This window comes from Apteryx mantelli, chromosome Z (genome assembly GCF_036417845.1).
Source record: "Apteryx mantelli isolate bAptMan1 chromosome Z, bAptMan1.hap1, whole genome shotgun sequence".
NCBI lineage: Eukaryota > Metazoa > Chordata > Aves > Apterygiformes > Apterygidae > Apteryx > Apteryx mantelli.
The window spans coordinates 24069756-24091503 of NC_090020.1; the positions used below are offsets into that span (position 1 = coordinate 24069756).

General features: G+C 38.2%; 1 protein-coding gene across 1 annotated transcript in view; it reads left to right on the plus strand.

The window, feature by feature from the left end:
- The window catches only part of ADAMTSL1 (ADAMTS like 1), a 199956-nt gene that overhangs the window by 40340 nt on the left and 137868 nt on the right, over positions 1-21748 (plus strand). The window contains exons 4-5 of the mRNA XM_067315970.1: positions 386-622; positions 18170-18296. Coding sequence (XP_067172071.1) covers positions 386-622; positions 18170-18296 — 364 coding nt within the window. The remainder of the gene's footprint in view (positions 1-385; positions 623-18169; positions 18297-21748) is intronic.

The window sequence follows — 21748 nt, forward strand, 5'->3', positions numbered from 1 at the left end:
AAACGAAAGAGGAACAGCTGGCTGGAGGAGAGTGGGTGTGCACACACACATATCCACATGCATGCGCAAGTGGATAGTGATTCAGTAAGAATATTTCGGGACTGATAGGTTCTGCAGTTAAGCCACAGATGTGTAAATATGTTTATGTTCCAAGCACATTTATCCATGGTCATGTTTTTCATTACTTCTGTGGAAGATAAAAAAAGATATAAATATCCTGCTGAATTACGTGTAGTTATAATGATCTCTACTATTTCACTAAGTCTGTTTGTCTAAATAGACAAACTCCTTACATCCAAATGCTGTAAAGTGCAACCAGCTATGCAATACTATAACTACCTGTCCTAAACAGACTTACTGACCTTTTTCTCTTTCTTTTCTCTAGGACTGCCCTCCAGAAGCAGGTGATTTTCGTGCCCAGCAGTGCTCTGCTCATAATGACGTCAAGTACCAGGGACAGTTTTATGAATGGCTTCCTGTCTCTAATGATCCTGACAATCCGTGTTCGCTAAAGTGCCAGGCCAAAGGAACGACTCTTGTTGTAGAGCTGGCGCCTAAGGTTCTAGATGGCACCCGATGTTACACTGAATCGCTGGATATGTGCATCAGTGGCTTGTGCCAAGTAAGAAGAGAAGTCTTACTCTCATGTCTTTCCTATTTCTTCCCTCAAATATCTACCATACACACACTCACTTCTCCTCCATACTTGTACCATTATAGGTCTTTCTTTTTAATTGTGTATTTTTTATTTTTTATGCCGCTTTCTGTTATACTGTCTAGGAAAAGGTGGACAAATTTAGGCAACAAAATTATTTCTCACTTTATGCTGTTTCCCTGTTTTTCTTGGAGGAATGCATTCTCACTGTTCTGTAGTTAGCTCCACTAGCAGATCCCAATTGAAAGTGTCCTAAGAAAATAATATTTTAACTTTTTATTTTGAAATTTTGCGAGCCCAGGAAATTACCTTGTCTTTGAGGATTATTGCTCAAAATATCTCTTAGCAATCCAATAGATGAGGCACCAAACTGGGAACTCTGCCACTGACTTGCTGCAGAACTGAGCAACCTGCTAAAGCTCCTTAGGCCTCAGTTTCCCTGTCTGCTAAAAGGTGGGATTAGGGGACTTTCTTAACCTTTCACTTCACAATGCGCAGGGATCCACCAATAGAAATGCTAAATATTGGCTCTCAGTTTTTCAGCTGTCCTTGTTGATTGTTCAAGCGATCTGTTGGCTTCCTGATTTGTTTTCTTACTTCCACTGAATTGCTTTTATGTTACCTTTGTGCTTTTATTTCTATATTGCTATTCCTTTGAAGTTATGTACATAAAACTTTTGTTTCCTGAACTGCATATAGGCTGCAGCGTGATTGTAGAGGAAAGGAAGTTTGTTTTGTCCATATGTGTACTTAATGCACCTAAGTATTAGAAAAGTCCGAGTTGATCAAGTTTCAATGCCCAGTCTCACTGGAATCTGTGTAGACTTGCAATACTGTTTGTTTTCTTGAGTATTTTCAGCCATGTTATGTGTCTTTGGAAGCTTGCTTCCCTGTTTCCTTTCTCTTTGTTTTTCTGTTCCGAGCCAGAAGTAGTCTTTCAGTAAATGGAATAGAATAGCAGTTATCCAGCTAATCTCATTTGTGGTATGAAAAAGGGAATCATCTAGATCTCTTGACTTCAGTTGAGCATACAAGTTTCTGAAAACTTTAATTTGCCTAATGAGACATCCACATTTCTGTCTTCCTGTGGTTTTTAACTTTTTTTCTTTTTTTCTTTTTTAATTTAAGTAAAAGCACAGCAGTCTGGGTAGGAAAATAACACTATAGCAGGCTGGAAGTTAGGAGCAGAGCATTCAGGCCCTGTGTCAGGCTGATTTGTGTTTAGGTCCAAATACAAAGCATACCTTTCTACAGAGCTCATAAACATCCACTATGAAAACAAACACATTTGCATTCATATTCCTTCTCATTCCTGCAAGACAGAGCCTAACAACACCACTACTGCTATGAACTCTGATACTACTTCTTAACTGTCTCTGTGGCTTAGACAGGTATTTTGAAGATAGACAACTGTGGTGCTTGAGGACCATAAGCTAAACTAACCTTTTTCTTAGATATGTAAAAATGGAGAGAGACAAAATAAATTTTAATGAATAAATACAATCACTACATATTTTTGAAGATCTTCAGCATTGCTTTAAAAGTGTATCAGCTTCAGTTTCTCCCTTAATGTTTTCCATGCAGCATACAAGTACTGCACATTTTTGAGGCTGGCCAACAAATAAATAAATACAAATGCTACTTTCCTCATAATGAATTAATTTTAGATTTCTGCATGTCCTGTATATAAAGCATTTCAGAGTCTTATCACAGCAGAGCCCTGGCTGGCCAGTCATATCTTTATGATAGCAAAGATTCTACATTAGAAAGTTCCTAATTAGATTATGATTTGCCTAAATTATATGCCTGAGGACAGCAGCTGATTTACTGTGTATTGTAGCAGCATCTAATATCACCTAAGCGATCCCAAAAGATAAGCATTGTGAAAGTTCACAGCATTAATGGTGAACCTTCTTTAGAAGTAACATTCTCATCTGGCCTCTCTAGAGTTCTCTTAAAAGAATATGAAAAGCAGAGAAGTCTTCAGTCCCTTTTAGAACCTGAAATACAGAGAAAATTTGGTATATAACATCTGTTTGGGTAAGCTATTCCTGTAAACATAGTGAATTCTTGTAAATTTTAGAGAATGAAAACTGTTCTTAAAAGTTAATTCTATGTACTTGAAGTAGTAGCTACAGGCTACCACTTATCTAAAATGGTTAACACACTTTAAATGTAATGGTTATTGGTCTTAGTAGTGCCTGAGGGTTCACAGTGATCTTTGCATGTTCAATGACATTTTCATGCGAGATGACTCCAGAACTGTGTGATTCAGAGCACTGCAGCAGACAGCTGCAATAACATAAAGGTATGGAATTCTCATGGCTGTGAAAAATGGAGTCTCCTGAGCCTTGAATTCATTGGAGACTCAAAAATGATGTTATGTTTATTAACAGGTTCTTTGCAAGAAGTAATTTCAGAGATACAGAGGTATATTTTCTGGATTGTTCAGAGTAAAACCACTGTAAAGCAACCTTCAATTTGCCTTCCTAGTAGGCTTGCATTGGTCCAAATATTATTTAAACTGGGTCTTACAGAGGTGTATATAGACTGTTCTAGTATGTTCTTCTGACTATACCCCTAGGTATAAATTTCTTCTGCTCTTGTTGGCAACTGAGCAGGAAGTGAATGTGATTCAGCTAGAACATTTTATAAACCGTATAAACATGCCTATTCAGTTGTAGAGTCTGCAAAAGAATCATGAATTTGTATAGGTGATGCTAATATCAGTATATACTTACACAGAGACAATGTGTTTTTCCCAGTGGATCAGACAATTGTGTCGGTTCTCTGATCTAACCAAAGGGCCGTTTCTTAGCATATAAGATATGGGTCAGCCTGTGGGCTGTTGTTTGCCTCCACGCTGTTCCTGAAGTTATTAATGGCAGAAATGAAGAGTTAGTTGAACTGCCTTCTGTGCACCTCACTACTCTTCCCTGATTTCTCGTCCCTGATACTCTTCCACATCTTTCACTCTCATGAGCAAATATGCATTTGTTCTCAAAATACTGTATGTGAAATGTGCAAGATCCCTCTTTTATTTTTATCCCTTAATGTTAACATTGTTGGAGTTTTAGAATTACCAGTAGCTGAGTGACATATTTATGAGCCTTTGTTTAATTAGTAGTTGTTAAGCTGAATCTTTGCTTTATGCATTGATCACCCACTTGTTAAACACAAAATCAGCACAGGCTTCTGGCCATATTGATGAAGCAAAGACAACCTTCTGTGCTTAGAACAGCCATTTCGCTGATTTGTTAAAGAGGGTGATTAGAGGTTCTTAAGAAGATGTTTACATTATCTTTATTTACAGAGGTAGGGTATAGGAGAGGTTCTGTTGTTGCTGCTTCAGTGCTACACACATTTCATTGGAACAGGGCAGTAAACATGTTTCTGACAGTTCAGAAATCATGCAAGTTGTGTATGTCTTGCCTACCCTCAAATTACTTTATTTATTTACTATGAAAAGTAGACAACAATAGATGGGCTATATTCCACCTTTGTTCTTTGTGTAAAACACCTAAGAAATTGATGGGAATTTCACATGAACATCTATAGTAGTAGTTGTCTTCCTTACAGACAACAGAGACCTAAGAATGTCCTTACTTCATCTCTGCATTTTCTAAGTACAGTTTTAGGGCTGATGTTACACATCCTTGCACAGGGAAAACAGCCCTTGGGAATGCAGGTCTTGCAATTCTTGCAGTGTCCTAAGAAGATCTCCCTTAATGCTTAGGATTAATTTAGAAAGAGTTTTCAAAAGTGCTGAGCATTGATTTCTTTCCTTCTGGAGTTTTATCTTTGAACCCATATAGACAGAGTTTGACAAACATTATTTTTCATGAAAAACTCTTTTTATATTGCCTCCTATTTCTTCCTAATTGGCTCGTTTCTTCTAACTATTTTAAATTCCTTTCTGTATGAATTCCCGTGTTATTTCAGTCCTTTTTTCTTTCTTCTGCTTTAAAGAAGTAAAGACTACTTTTCATACGTAATCTTTGGGTTTCATTTTGAGTTCATCTTAGGGTACATTATGCCTCACTTGTATAATGCGGCTAGCTTGAACCACCATGTTGAAGTCAGCAGAACGCATTTTGGGAGAAATAAAGCTTTAATATTCCACATTAGAAAATGTTTATATAGATTTATTTAATGGTGATATACAGCACAAGGCATTTTAAAACTGCCCATTTCTAGTTTCTTTTTTTTCTGGTTTTAAATATATTCCTGTCTACTTTAAATCTATTATTGGATTTTGTGAGGGTAAAGTCGTTTCCCCATATGGTATTTGGAACTACAAAAGGGTCCATCTTAATTTTCGTGTGCCAAGGCCACATCCTGATATCACTTGCCAGTGATCCTCAGTTGCACCTGTGAAACTTAGAGAAGAAAGTGGCTATATTTTGTGGAAACAGCATTTGAGACTCAGTAATGAATTTTGGCACTAAAAGAGTTTCCTGGTCATCCTCAAATTCACTGATGACAACAACTTTAACTTTCTGTCTCCGTTTTTTAGAGCTAAAAGTGGATTGTCTGTCAGGCTGACTATCTTAAGAATATATTTCTATATGGGAAAAATTTAGATTTCAATATATGAAAAATTTCCCCTGACTGTTCAATGGTTGAGTTGAATGTAGAAGAAGGCTCTTTGTTTCAGTCGTGTTTTTCTTATAATATCTTGAATTATGCTTTTATTTAAAATCAAATTTGTCATTTTTATTCACACTTTACATCATCAGCAACAGCAGCAACAAAGAGATGGAGTCAGCTGCACTAAGCATGTGTTAGAATACTTACTTCTCCACTCTGTTTTATGCAGCTTACACCTAATGTTAAATCTCTCTTAAATGGAAACACCATCAGTGCTTTCTTTTTTTTTTCCTTTCTTTCTTTTCAGAAGAGTTAGGTCAAAATAATTGAAGATTTTGCACCTGCCCTCTCAATTTTTTGCAGGTTTAAAGGATATACTCGTGGGTTTCACCTTTTTCTCTGTGTGCACAAGCAGAAATGACTGGCTCTTCAAGGAAGAAGAATGCAAATTGCTGTCAAATGATGACAGGAACTAAACTGAGTGGCAGTAGACTTTTTCCCCCTCTAATTTCTTTCAGTTCTAATCAACTCTACTAAAAATTCTAGCAAGAGTAAAGCAGGGTGGATGTTTCCGGGCAAAAGGTGTGATAGTTCAATTGAAGTCCCTTGCTTCTAACAAGCATTTGGTCTAGTTTCTGGAGTCTCCATTTCTCAGTCATTCATGGGGTAGTCTAACAGACAGGCAACTGCAACCACCTTCTATTTTCCAAATGGCTCCCTCCTCCAAACGTTTTCTTCCGAAGATCAGTGAATTATCTGACATTCACCTGAGGAAATTTTCTGTCATATTTCCATTATCTTACATTCTGATGAAGAGCCAGCCCTATATAGTGTGATGCAAAGTCATACTGTAATTTGTTAATTGTAGGGACTTCTATTTCTGTGATCGCTAACTGATCTGTTTTGTTCTGCATTTCACCTCACGTTTTTTGTCCTCTTCTGTCTCATAAGTTTACGTGACTGTGGACTGTGCCCTTTTCTGCCATGCCACTTGTCCCTAGTTGGATATTTTCCCTTGCTTATTCATTCAAGCAGCTGCCTGTTTGTGCAGCTCTTCCTTCCCTCACAGTTTCATACTTTGTCTGGTAAATTAACCCCAACCAAGATGCAGCAGTGAAGAGAAAGGAACATGCCCTGAAAGGCCTGTGCCCCAACACCGATAATCCGTGAAATCCACTGGCACTTTTACTAATGAAAACAAAATGTCTTTCCTGTTATCCATTTTTTCTAACATTTCCCTGCCACAGTCCAAAAACCTTGGATTTCTCTCTCTGTTTCTGCTGAAGGGAAAGCATTTCATTTTCATTTTTGACTTGCTCTATTTTCTTTATCTCTTTCACTTGTTCTTCCTGTTATCATAGTCATACCTGGTTCTCTGGCAATTTAATTTTTGTCTTCTGAGCGTGCATATACCAGAAATATTCCTTTATGTTAACTCTGGCAAGGAACAGCAAGAGAATCAGCTTTTGCTTTCTCAGATGAGTTATCAAAGGTTATAAGGAGGTTCTTCTGTCTCCAGTGTTAATGGAAGAATCTGCATGTTGCTGTATGGCATCAGATCAGGATGAATTTTTTTATTACTATGTTATTAAATGTGTTGCTAGACAATGTTTCCAGAAGATAGGTCCCGTCAATATCATAGCCAAGCCCTCACCTGATGTAAATGAATATTGCTTCCTTGAGGTCATATTCATGAACCAAACGCTTGCAATCTGGGTTGTTTGTTTTATTTACACATATGGAATGGCCCTCCTGTTCTGCTCTCCTAAGAATCCAGCTTCACAGAAATTGAAAAAGTTCAAACGGGGCAGTTTCCCTGTCCATGGGTAGTCCTTCAGAACTCACTGCCTCCCCCCTATTCACACAGACATGCACTCTTTTCACCTACCTTTCTCGATTTTTTGATGGAGAGAATAGAAGTTTGTAATGCAAGCCATGGTGAAGCATGTAATCTGGGGTCTTGCTTTAAACATTTTGGCCACAGCTCAGGATAACAGTATCGCTTCTGTGTGAAAAATCATGACCACCACCACAAAGCTTACAGCATTTTCATATTAGAAAGTTCAACTTTGAAAATGTGTATTACCAGAACACTTCATATTGGCTAATAAAAAAGAAAAAAAATGTAGCAATTATCTCTGAAAGACAGCGTAAATGTGCTTGCAAAAAATTTTTTAAAAGAATGCTATGAATAGTTGTAGCATTTAGTGGAATGGTGCCTGCTAAAGAGTCAGTAGGAGTCATACTAGCCCAAGAAACTGATGAGATGTGTGCTTGGGATGTGGCAAACACTGACTGGATTCATGTACATGCAGGCAGGTAAGAGCTACTGATTCCTTTAAAATTCTCCAAGGAATCAAGATAAAAGAGGCTAAGGTTTGCCTTCAGTTACTTCAGTATGAACCTGGAATAATTCTATAGTCTAAGATTGTCTTGCTGTTGATGATTCAATGCTGATGCTAATAGTCTCATTGTTATTATTATTATTAATATTAAGAAATATGAAATTACTTCATATTTATGCTGGAATAAGAGAATGAACCATATTATAGCTCTAAGAGCAGGATTAGACCCAACAATTAAAAAAATGGTCATTTCTAAAAGCAGGTCTTCAGGAAAGTTTGTTAGTTACTGAAAAAAAGATTGTCCAGCTGGAAAGAGTGGTTTTTTTTCTCCTTCCAGAACTGCCAAGCTTTCTCCACTACATTCTTCCCATTTTGCAGACTGTCAGTTAAAGAATGCTGCATCCCAAAAATGTTTGTCTTAGTGTCTAGTATTTATGATGGTATTAAACTGCTAATTAACCTTTTCTGATTTATTAATTCCTAATACTTTCTCCCACGGTGGATACATTTAGCTGCACAGTGAATTTGAGTTAGCTGACAATAAACTTACTTTCCTTAGTTGCCTTTCACAGACTGTAAAAATTACCTTTAACAAAAGTAGTCAGTGGAACCCAGGGTGTTACGGACACAGGTTGAAAACCACTGACTTTAAAAAAACACTTAAAAGGTGATTTAATAAAGTGTTAAGACATAAAATAACAAAAGGCATTGTGCTCTTTTGAAGTCAGGATCACAATGGAATTCTGGCAAGGAAAATTCAATTGTATTTCCAAAGCCATAGTTCACCTCAAACTGAGGCGTCGGATACACTGGGTTACGAATATTTTGCTAGAAATTTATTGTGTAAAGTTCCATACTGCTTCTTCACAAATAAAAGCCATTTGTATTAAGTATTAGCATTAAATACTAGTGCTTACTATTTTGACATTCCTTATTTGTCCAAATCTGATGATAAAAAATCTGTTATAGGTGAAGTAATTGACAGTAATTGTGATTCAACAAAGAATTTGAGACTCGCTAACTCTAAAAATATTTTTAATATAAGTGAAAAATGACCTTTTGTATGATGATATACTGTTTTGTTTGGTAAGGTTTGGGGACTTAATAGATGAGTTAATAACATTTACATACAAAAGTGTGAGAAATGTGAATGTCTGTGATTATAAAGGAGTTTGAAAGTACAGGCTTGGTCTTTTCTCATACCCTACCTTGCAGACTTTTCCACAGTGAAGATATTGTTAATTAAATATTTTTCTTCACTGTATTTCTACATTTACACTATATTTACTACATTATTATGTCCTACTTATATACAAACTTATATGTGTATACATATACATACGTGTATATTTATAATCTGTTTTATCATGGGCAGGGGTTGCACTAACTGGTGCTTAATCTCCGAACCAAACAGTAGCTACTGTTCTTTTTTTACAGAGGTGATCATACTATATGGCTTGTCCATCTTTTCAATAATCATGATTTAAGGATGGACAGTTTCTCTTTGTCCCATATACCTCACCTACAGAGTCTTATTGCACTAATCCTTTTTTGTGTCCAGCTCAGCCCAAAAGATAATCAGGATAACAGCATCACTTGAACACTTTTATGTTTGGTGAGTGGATATTGTAATCATTAGTACAATAAACCTGCTTGTTACAGTTAAAACATGTATTTTAAAGAACGTTGATTAGGTGGTCACATCAGCAGACTCTTGAAGGTTCACAAAGCTGCCTCTGGCCCCAGCTGTCCCTGTGGGCTGTTGCTGCTCACTCCTTTGTTTGGGACCAGATCCCTTTGCACACTGTCCACAGGCACTCCAGGCCAACTTCCTGGGCTGAGAATGGAAAAGGCCATGACTCTTTCTGCCCTGACTGAAGCCTTGGAAGAAAATGGCCTTCATTTTTCTATCCTACAAACCTCATTGCTGAAACTGTAGTGACTATTCTCACACATGCTTGCTACCACTAGCAGTAGGGATAATTTGCAGACTTTGACAAAGTTCCATTTTTCTGAACTTTAATTTGGCATATTATCTATTCAGTGAGAGTAATTTCCAGCACCAGATTTTTACCTGTGTTGCTGCTTTCCATTCATACAAGAGAACTAAACGAGCTCCTCATTTACTTGTTTAGTGGCAAAGTAGGAAGGAACAGCCTCTGTTTGGCTAATTCTTTACAAACAGGTATCATTTGTGTTTCAACGACTGTGTATTCATTCTGGGGGGCATTCACTCCCCCATGACAGCTTCTACTAGTGATCTTTTTCTTTTGTCAAGGCTATGACAGAAGTCAGGTTGAAATAAAGGAAAGCACTGAAGAAAAAAAAGTCTAGGTATTTACATATTGCTGAGGTTTCAGTCTTCTGTAGTTCAGCTACTTCTGCTTCCTGTTTAGAGTTTGATTGTTTTTTTGTGAGCTGGAAACACCAGAAATAAAATGCTAGTATCTAGACATGACAGTGACTATCCTCCCCCTCACATGTAGAAAGCATTATAACAGGATTGGTTCTAAGTTATTTTTTAGTTTAGCCCAGCCTTCTAGCATAATGATTGTAATTATTTTGCTGTTCTTGAAATCTGCACTAAGCTCCTGGGCCTGAACGTTCAAGAAGAATCCTTTTTTTTAGAGTGTATTGAAACCAAGATGCCCTTTAGGGAGAAAGTGTTTCAGAAAGTATTGAATTCTTGATTTCTGCTGATCAGGTGCTTTTGAAGTGTGTCAGAACATTGAAGTCACCAATTGTTGTTTGAACTTTTTGTCTAATATTCTCAATCCTCATCTGCTTCTGTTCATAGTGATCTCTCGTGTGGTTAGTGAGTCTTAATTTTGTTTTTGTTGTTAATGGATATCACTGTTCTGCTAAGAAATAAGTAGCTTTTTGCACAGCATAGCAAGGTTCCAGAACACAAAAAGAAATGGGATAGAAAATCTAATGACTTCATAAATGTAATATCCAAATGCTTAAATTACTATCACTGTGCTAGATAACAACATTTTTGTGGCAGAGAGTGATAAGGAAATGGTGATATGTTTATTGTGTGAAAGAAGCCACATTTGCACTATTAGGCCTTCACTCCCCAGCCCTGAGCTATCAGTTTTCTATTTTATGGTCCAGTGGAGATTGGCATCACTGTGGAGACAACATGTTCTGGTCTTTCAGCAGAAGCAGTATCTGCTGTTACTCCCAAGTAGACATCCTGTCTGCTGTGGGTAGTGTCATTGGTGAATGCCAGCAGCACAGTGAGTGCCTCACTTTGCTGGGGGAAGCACATTTTGATTTGTGTGTTTAGCAAAAAAGAAATTAAAAAGTATGATTTGGAGACTCTGGAGAGTTACTGGCCCTAAACTGTTCTGCTGTGGTTATCAGGAAGTCAGCTGAGTCCATGTGTCTCCTTACTGAAACGAAAAACCTGAGGTGTGTAAAGAATGCTGTCAGATTGTGGAGTGGCTCAAAGGGTTTAGCGCTATGTGAATATGTCAAGATGTCTGTGCTGGGTGGCAGTTTTGAGAGTCCTCACAGAAACAGACCTGTGGTTCACACTGAAGATCATAGCAAGGTTTCCATTTACTGTGAGGTTTTAGGATGGGAGCCGTAGTCATTTTAAGTCATTTCCTCTCTCATCCCGCTATCTTCTTGTAGACCCCATGCGCACTCATTTTCTTACTCCCTGGAGGGTAGTTTGGAATACCATATTTCTAAGCGAATGTTGGCCAAGGAGTTTCATCAGTGGCTCAGGGAACTTCATCTCTCTTAAGTGTTAAGGATCACCATTATCCAGGCTGTTAGAGGACTGGCTCCAATCAGCAAAAGAGGCCTGTCTGCGAGTAGGAAGTTTGTATATAGAGCAGAAGAGAAGTCTGTGTGGTGAGATCAAGTATGCCAAGAAGTCACCAGAACTGACAAAGGATCATAGTCAAATGTAATGTGTCATGAGGGGAAATTAAAGGCTGTTACAATCTGGTGCTTCACAGGCTAGGAAAAGAGAGTGGATACAGAGGGCAGACTTCACAGAATTTTCTTTCAGTTTCTCAAGCATATTGTTCTGAGAATGCTGAAGGAGAGTTGCCTTGGTGAGTTTTGTCTTATCCTGGCCTTTGCAATGATCTTTTGTTGGAGTATTTTCACACACTTTTGCAAAATTTTGCAAAAATTTCCCCTGGAAAAGCAGAATAAGTTGTCTGTCCAGAAGATATATGGGACTCTCCTGGAGAAAATCAACTATTTCAATAATAACCTGCTATAGAGCACTGCCTAGAAAAGTTAAGATTTTCTGTTCTCATTCAGCAATGGTAGCACAAGCATGAAGGAACAAAGCAGAAACTCATTCTTACTCTTCCAGAATATAGGCACATGAACCAAATGCCAGCAAAATAAAGAAAAGTATGAATTAAATAGATAAGGGAAGATGAAAAATCACAAAAAACTCTCTTATTCTGTGGCAGATTTCCTCTTGTCTTATGTCTACAAACTGTTGGAACTGAATTCTGTTTATATATTGCTTCTTACAGAACGGCAGCCTCTGGATTTCTGTATCATCAGAGGATGAACTAGATACAGCTTTGTTTCCAGATCTGTGGACTCTCTTATGTGGGCCAACTCATTGGTTATTATTTAGGAAGATTGCTTCTAATGAAATTTGCCTATAAGGATGGGAGTTGCCTTTTTCCTGCATCCAGGATTTTGATGTATCTATAAATCCTCATTTAGAAGTTGCAGCTTTTAAATTAATTTAATTACCTCTTTTTAAATCAAGGGTGATTACAAAATGAGGTTACGTTTATTCTTTTCCCTGAGGGAAGCACAAGAAATAGGAATTCCTATTGAATTCATCTGCTGCTAGGTGTTTGCTGTTTGTGTCTAAGGTTTTGGCTGAAGCGTTGACTCAGGATATTGTATCAGGCTTGCTGGTAGGCTGAGGCTCCAGAGGGGCTGTGGTCTGGGTTTAAAAATCTTAATAGTAGAGAAGCCTGGCTAAGCCTCGAATCTTAGACTGCTGGAGGCAGATATGAAACAGGTTCTGCAAATCAGTTGAAGGAGATCAGTGACAGATAATGCAGCAGACAACATTTAATTACAGAGATGGCCAGCCACATGCTTAGCATGTTGGATGGTGGCTCAAAGTCACTGAAGTAAGTAGTTAGTATTAACAATTTGGCTACTGTTCAGTGACTAAAGTCTGTTTACACTTCCTGAACAGTTGCAAGTTGTGCTTGACTCCAGTGCTGAGTACATTAATTGCATGTGTCGCTGCACCTGTTTTTACCAGCATTGCTACAAATCACCTAGCCATTGTAAAAATGATCTTACAGTCTTCAATTTTAGTTGCTGTTTGTCATGGAGCTGCACTTAAATTCCCAGGGATGTAGGAGGATCACACCTGGTGCTTGGTGTTGCACAGGACAGGATAATGTTAGGTCTGCAGTCAGGCTGTGCTAGATAAATGCTGAGGCTGCAGCTGTCAGTGTAAAATGTCAGTGAACTGAATGGTGGATACTGTCTACCAGGGGCTGCAAGTCCCTGTAGCAGAGACACCAGCCAGATTCCAGTTTGCTGTATGGCTTGTTCTCTCCACAGTAATTTAAAGGGCACAGCAGCTCTTCATCCTGATTGTAAAACATAATTTTGGACCCAGCTGAAACAGGGCTTGGATCCAAAACTTGCTTCAGCTGAGCACTGACAATCTACTTAAGTCCCAGATTGAGCCCCACATTAGCATCCATCTGAAGGGTGACTTTGTTTTTCTCGGGTTCTCAGAACTATTTGTATCTGAACTGCAGACATGACCTTTGAAAAATAGAGAGATTTATTTATAATTGGCTAAATTTGCAAGCTTGCTTTATTACATTATTTCCTGCCCAGGGTTTCTTAATACTGAATAGAAATGATTATGAAAACTTCTTACTTCAGGGCATTTCCAGGCAAGCAGGGCTGAAGCAGAACCTGTCATTGCTGGTCCAGTTTTATTTCTGGAAAAATCTGCTAAACTGAGCCAGAGTTCAAGTCCACAAGGGGACTGCATACATGCATAACATTCATGCATGCACTTTGTTAGCTCCAACTCCTGCTGATGGACTTTCAGCCTGATACCTTTAAACTATACATAAGCAGTTGTTCTGCTAACTCTATGACTTTCCTTCTTGCAGCATCTTGTAAAAAGTATTTTTATGTATGTATCTCAGTGTCAGGAATATCCCTATTTTTCTGTTTTGCCAACTCACTTCATGTTAATGGAGAAAAACTGAGAGTGGAGGAGGATGAAACTCAGCATGAAGTGTGGGACTTCAGCCTAAAATGTAATATGGAATCTTTACCTCTGAGCAGAACCGTTGTATCTCATGCCAGAAAACAATACAGGCTTGGCCAGCTAGGGATTAGCTGTTATTATTCTGGCTTTTTGTTGCTAACATTTTCTTCACTAAGCCTATAAGGAGCATAAAAAGGAAGCCCAGTTAAGGATGAACACTGTTACAGGGTGAGATGGGAAAGAACTGGGCAGGGAGCTGATACTGCCCTAACTGATGATTTCCTCATTTTGGTGCTGCATGGCTGACATCTTCCATATACTGTACAAAGCCTGAGAGATCTCACAGCTCTGCATGATTTACCTCTACTGCTATAAGATATTTAACTACTATAGCAATGAACTTCGTAAGAATACCTTTAAAAGTATGTAGGAGCTTCATCCAAAGCCTTTTGAAGATATAAGTACATGTTCTTGATTTTAATGAGGTTTGGTTTAAACTGTCAGGGAACTGAATGGAGCCACTTCTGACATTTTGTACTGTCTGCAGCTCAAGTCTCTGAACACGCTTCAGCAATTTGAAACTCCAAGGATTTCAGTGTGGAAAATCTGTGCTTCATTACCCTGCTTTAAGCAAAGGGAGCTTACTGTATACTAGAAATGCATATGAAAACTGCTTACTTCAGATCATTTCCAGGCACAACCTGTCTCAACGATTAATTTTTGTTCCTGGTGGGGGCTTTCTTCCCAGCCCTTTATGAACTGAAAAAGATTTCATCTGCCTAAACGCCCCAGGATATATTGAGAAGAAGCCTAGAATGCACTAAAAAAGGAAGATTCTATCTCGTAGAAACTCCAAAATTTCAACATTGTTTCTAGTTTCAAACTGAGATGAAAAGTTGACATTTCAAAGCTTTTCAGAGAGTGAAATATTCTCCAGACCTTTGATTCACAAATGTTAATGTCAAACTCTGTCCACTGAACCACTGTTCTGAGTTATAGATTAGTGCCCCTATTCACTCCTTTCCTTAACAGTCTGGTCCAACAGTATCTTCCTCAGTGTTTATTTTGATGATGAGTCCTCAGCCAGCCCTAGTCAGATCAAGATGTCCATAGGTCAGTGTTGCAGCAGGCTATTTTATCTCTGCAGCCTAAGCCTCCTTTTCCTGTGTGTTGCATCTTGGTCATCCCCTGCTAACTGCCATTCCAAAAATTCCTCTCGAGGTTTTGTATATTTTATGGGTGGATGCTTAAAGAGAGAATTCTGTATTCCTTGTTAACTCTCTGTAGATTTCTGCAGGGATAGTGATACAAGTGTGGAAAATACTTGGAAAACTGTTCTGAACCGTACCTTTTTTTATAGTGCATTTTCTGCAACCTTGTAAGAAAGTGAAAATAATGTTATGGAAATCACATATTCTCATCCCAATTCAACCAAACCTAAGTTTCTTCTGCTCATGGAGAGAAGAATGATTATTCTGCTGATGAACTGTGATTTTTTTCAAGAGCCCTTTAATATTTCCTTGTCTGACCTTTTGCTTTCATAAGAGCCTAACTGCTTTCATGTAAAAGCTACTAAAAAGTAATATAATAGATTTTGAGGAGTGTTTTTCATTTTAAGGCATCAGCGGCTCTACTGCAAACACTACCGACATGAGAGATGGAAGATGGAAACAACAGCTGTGTAACACACAGATAGACTTAGCTGTTTTTCCAGGGTTTTCCGAAGGAGTAAAAGATGAAACAGTGGAGAAGTTTTGAAGTGAGTTTGGGAAAATTTATTTCAGCCATTAGTTCAGTTCAATTCATAAGAGAATTTAAGCAGACCAGTAAATTTAAAACACATATATGGTACTGTATACAGTACCGTATAACTGTACTGTATACAGTACCATATAATTTTAACTGTTCATGAGCGGTCTCCATTTTTTTTGTCTCCAGTTTTTTATGCCATGTACAGGCAATAGCTATCCTTCTCAAAAACAGCAGTGAGTCTCAATATAGCTTCCTTTCACACCTGAAATTTTCTTGCCAGTTTTCTCTACAAGTTGTGACCTAGCCCAAGATTGCTCAATTTAAAAATTGACTTTAATCAGAGTGGAGCCCATGGCAATATGAAAGCTGATGATTCACATGGTTAGAAAGACTTTAAAGTAGTAAAGGCTGATTTTGAAATTGGTTGGCTCATACCTGGATTTCAAGTCCAGCCTTTTCACATGTGAGGAGTTCACATGTTCTTTCCAAAAGAGGTGAATGTATGCAGTTTTCCATTCCATTATAAAGTGAACCTTTGAATGAATAGAGATTATGTTATGCGCAGAAAGGAATTCCAATCCTTTCTCTGACATCAGGAGTCTGTCAGGATCCTTTTCATCATATGTGCTTGTGAGCTGTAATGCACATGACATGGATTCATCTGATTTGTAGTCATTGTATCACGCAGTTTTCAGATCAAGCATGGGATTCTTTTAGATCTTGTCTACACAGAGACATTCTCTAAAGTTAAAGCAAATCAGTCTGCTTATATTGAAGCTAGTTAAGCCCCTGTATGGATGTTCTTATTCAGAAATAACACGGATCTAAATTTAATATGGTACCACTGACAGGATTCATAAATCTTTACTTGGGAGCTCTCTATGGAGTAGTCATAGTCAAGATAATCTTCACTTTTTCATTCAGTTATTTAACCATTATTTGTCTTGGTGGCTCTAATGTGATGAAATGTCTCTTGCAGTCTTGCCATGACCACATTTTTAGGGAAATTTATCATTTTGGGTGAAATATTACTCCGTAGCCTTCATTAGTTCTCATGGAGTCATTGCAAAATGTTGGAGAAGCCTATGAGACTGATCCAGATCTGACCTAGCAGAAATGGGTGAAGTCAAAGAAATTTGGTGACAGCTTTCATCAAACCTGAGTCTAACCTATTCTGTTTTAAATTAAATTAGCTATGATATCAATATTAGAGATAACCAAATAACTGTTATTATGTCACTAATAAAATAGTAGTGTTGGTAATGGGAATTAAACTGCTACAAGTAAATAAAGAGTATTAATCAATGCCTACATTTTCACAGGAAAATACAGAGGAATTGTCAAACCATAAGTACATCTTGCCCTATCAGAAGTCTGAAATTATGTACATAAATATTTGCACATAGAAGACATACAAGTCCAAAAGTTTGTTTAAGTGTTCAAGTCACACATCCAGCTTTTATGAGCCTGGTTGATAAGTACTTTCATCCTGCCCTATGTGCTGTATCACTTTTTAAGACTCATCTCTGTGATTTTAATTTAAGCTCACAGATTCAGGAAAATTTAGAGCTGAAATAAGCACTTTATTCAAAATTCTCTATGTTTGTATGTACTCTGTACTTGGCTAAGAGTCCTAGCACAAACTCTTTAGAAGCAGAATTTATACACAAATCTTTTTTTCACTGCTTGCTTTGCAAGCCAGAATGCTAGAAAGCCTTTCATTTTCTAACATGCATAAAGATAATTATAACACTGATTGGACTTGCTTAATTTCTTGTGTTTAAATTATTTGTGTATAAAATTCATAACTTGGGTCCAGAATTCAAAGTTCAAAGAAAAGGCCTATATTAGTACTGTACTGAATAAATTTATATTCCATTGATTCTCCTGGCAACTATAGGTTGTTTGTGAACTTAAAATTCAAGTTTATATTCAATTTTTAACATTTTGAACAAAAAAAATTGCCCATAAGCATAAAGCCAGTTTCAGAGCATGGAATTGCACTCCTGACTCTCAGGTTTTTTGTTTTAAACATTTCCTCCTTCTTTATCAGACCTTTAACAATATCTGAACACAGGCTTTGATTGTGTGGGGTGGGATTATTGTCAAACGTAATTAAAACCACATGGGTTTCCCAAGTCCCTGGTAGGTAAGACTTTCCTGAGATCACAGCCGTATTCCTTGTCTGTCTGTACTGCTCTTTGCTTTTATCTGTCTGATGCCTGACTGTCTGTCTTCCTATCTATTTCAGGCATTTTTTTTGTGAAACTCGAAGTATAATTTCTCGTAGGACTCTGATCAAGAAATATTCACAATAGCCCAAAAAAAAAAACCCTCCAACAATACTCTTTTCTTTCTGTGGACTGCAAAAGCCATTGAGTACTAACCTGCTCACTATCTCAAGTCTAAATTCAGTTCAAATTCCCAGCCAGATTTATTCAGCCTCTTTCATTGCTAACATGCTTTATGGCCCTCTAGAGATGATGTGAGAGAAATTTGGCAGTAATTAGTTGCAGAGATGGTTCAAGCAGTTATTCAGTAGGTGCTCATGTTGAACTGCACATCTTTCTTTCTTGCCAGATTGTTGGCTGTGACCGCCAGCTGGGAAGCACTGTCAAAGAAGATAATTGTGGGGTCTGCAATGGCGATGGGTCCACCTGCCGGCTCGTTCGAGGCCAGTATAAGTCCCAGCTCTCAGCAAGTAAACGTAAGCTGTCCATTTTCCATCGTGGAGGGGTAGCACTTGTAACTGATAGAGATTATGATATCACAGGGCCGTTGGTGGGTAAAGTGCCATCTTCCCCTCTTAGCACAATATTTCATTTCTTGTCAGGTAGATTTCTTCCCATTCTTTCTCGTGCAGTCAGTTGAACAAATACAGTCAAGTGAATCCTCCCATCGTTTCTTCCCTTTTAGGTTAAATCAGGCTTGCACAGACTATGTCTCTGGCTTTGAGGGCAGACAGAGAAACGCAGGGTGTTGTCACCCAGTATATCCCCCCACTTTGAGCTAACTGGCCAGTTGGGAAGAGCTGGGAGATGAGAAGAGCATTGACTGTACCTATGCTACTCAGGCTAGGTTAGCTAGCTAGGCGTATGATCCAATCCATGCTGCACTGAAAACTGAGTAGTTTTTATGCTGCCCCCAGCGCACAGAGGAGCAATTGGGAGGAATTTTGGCACTGTCCTGGCACAGTGCTCCTTCCCAGAGCTGTGCCTGCGGTGGCACTAGGTGCTGAGCTGATTGCACTCTCAGCTTGGTGACTCAGTCCTGACCTCCAGGTCATTCCTACATGGTAACTACAGACAGATGTGTGCTTTCTGGCACACTCCCTGAGCAAGTTTTAAGTCAGTTTCAACCTGAAAGCTGTACAGTAACATCGTTGTGGCACAGTGACTGGGTTAGTTTAGCCTTACTCTGAGGTAGACTTGTTAGCCGGGTTGCAGCACCATGGGTGGAGCTATGACAGTTTTGGAATCGAAATAGGGCATGTCTGGCCAGTCTGAAGGATGGGCAAAAGTCTGTGGGTCCACACCCTTGTGTAGACATACCTAAGGAACCATGCGTGTTACCCTACAAACCTGCCCCCAGCTCTACTCAGTTGCAGTAGAATTTAATCACACAAGATCTACCATTTTTGAGCATCTTTTCAATGGCAAATGGTACATGACCTAAAAGTTTCTAATGACAGTGTGGTATCTGCTGAGGAGTGTGTGTGTACGCTTGTGGATTTATATCTAGACAACATTCAGTTTCTGTGAGGGGCAGAGAGGTGCTTTTTACAGAGTCCTCTCTCTCTTGTCAAAGAGGAAGAAGGAAGATCCTCTTCTGTAGGGAGGAAGGAAAGGAATAATCCTCATATGAGTTTCACTACTGAGGCAGACATGCATGTTACAGAGCACAGGAAATAATTCACAAAGATTGGGAATGGAATTTCACCTCACTGTTACCATAGCTCCAATGTTCATGAACAGATTCAGAAACCTCCAGGCTGCTTGAGACTTGATATTATTTGTGAATTTTTTTGGCAGATGTCTTTTCCTGTAGGAATAATTTATTGTTTTTCAGTTCTATTGTGGTAAAATGTTATTCCTCTCTTTTCTACTGAGGATCAAGGCACTAATATGTTAGGCACAGTACTAATATGGTACTAAAATGCAGTTCTTACTCCCAGTGGTTTACTATTAAATATAGAATAAAGAATATAGACAGAAGAGCAGATTGCAGAAAGCATAGTCTTAGAGGGAGACAAATGTGAAAAGAATGTTAGAGAGCAAATTGTTCAGACACATTTGCTTGCAAATAGTTGTTTTACAGAACTGATGATGATAATCAAATTTTATAAGCATTCTTTATAAGTCATTTGGCAGTATATCTTTCTCCAGCTTTAGAAATACATTTTGTTATGCAACACAGAATGAATTTTGATTATAGTAAAAATGTATGCTTCTTCAAATTGACTTTTCACAAATGTAATGCCATCATTGCTTCACATTCACATGTGAATTAGTGTGCATATTTTATGAGGGTTCACTTGCAAACATATGTACTACCTATGAGGGATTAAAATGCTGAAGAGTTTTGAAAAATCCACCCTGTGTTTATTTTCTGCCTTATCCTCCTCAGCACAACTTAAGTATATGTCATGTTAATATTTTGGTCTGTCTCTTAACATCTTGCTTTTTTGCCACTGTAAATGTAGCTACATAAACATTTCTGTGATCAGGAACCTGATTTAGTTCCTCAGATGACTGTACTACATTTAGCAAGTCAATAGCTTAATTCCAGATGATCTCTTTAAAAGAATCTCTTTTCATTAATAATAGTGTCTAATTCTTCCTCAGTATGAAGGAGATAATAAAAGTGTATGTGAGCTATACTGCTATATAACATAAGAAAAATCAGAATGAACATATGCAGTGACTTGTCATGAACAGAAGTTTTCTGTGGGTCTGGGATTTTTATTTCCCTAACACAGCAGAGCATTCGATTTTTAGTACTGTGCTAGGGGAACCAGGCAGTGACCTTTATTGCAGTGCTGTCCCAAAACTTTCTGGAAGTTGTTTATTATCTCAAAACCAGCCCAGACATAGTGTTGAGCTCATCATATTGAATTCATTTTTCCTTGGTGCTCATATCCAGTTCCCTTCTCTCTGCTGTTTACACCATGCAGAGATGTAGGAGAAGGACAATACTAGAAAGAAATTCACAGAGCTTTTAAACAGTTAGCGCTTGCCACAGAAACAGCTTCCTCAGTGTTTATAGGGATAGTATACATCTCCCGGAGGCCTCAGAAATGGAAGCACGGCAGGGCAGGAGGCAATGTGTCCTTGAATTCTCTCTTACGTTTTGTGAAAAAGGAAACACCTGTGTCTATGCTCTATTTTCTATTAAAAATTTAAAATAGTGGTACAAAAGACTTCCTTCCAGAAATATCCTTTGCTCTTAGTCCTGAGCTTGGGTAGGTCAGTCTTTCTGACTTTTCATAAAGTGATTTTTTTTTAATAATACCTCTATTTAGAAAGAATGTAGATGGACTGCAGAGATTAATTTAACCTGGCTTCTTTGTATTCACCAAATACTTAGAGAACTGCTCTGTTAAAGCGGTGGATGAATTCTGCTGACCACTTTATGCAAAGTTAAGGCTGCTAGTATCTCTCTAAAAGGGAATATGACATCTACTAGTGAATGATTTATGTCTGAATAGATTACTGTAAAAGCAAATGATAGAAATTGCTATCCTGAAGATACCTATCTGATAGATATCTGTCTGATTGCTCTTGCCATTGATGCCAAAATAGATGCAGTTCCTGATTTCAGTTTAATATCAATAGTAATGGGTAAATAGAAGCAACTCAGTTTTTCATCATGGGAATTGATGGTTGGACTGTATAGACATTGCATCAGAATCCAGAACCAGAAGAAATTGCTCTCTCTGATACAAGTACCTGACATACAAACTTCGGCTAGGTGCTTTCATCTTTTCCACAGTCTTGGTCCGCTGTCCTCCCAGTTATCTGGGACTCCCTCCCCTCCCTCTCTATGCATCTTCTCTGGAGAAAAACAACTGCCTGTGAACCACTTTGCACCTTTTCTTCAGACCACCCCAGGGGGCTGCTGCTTGCTTTGCGTCTCTGCCTATTGTTTGTCTGAGGAAGT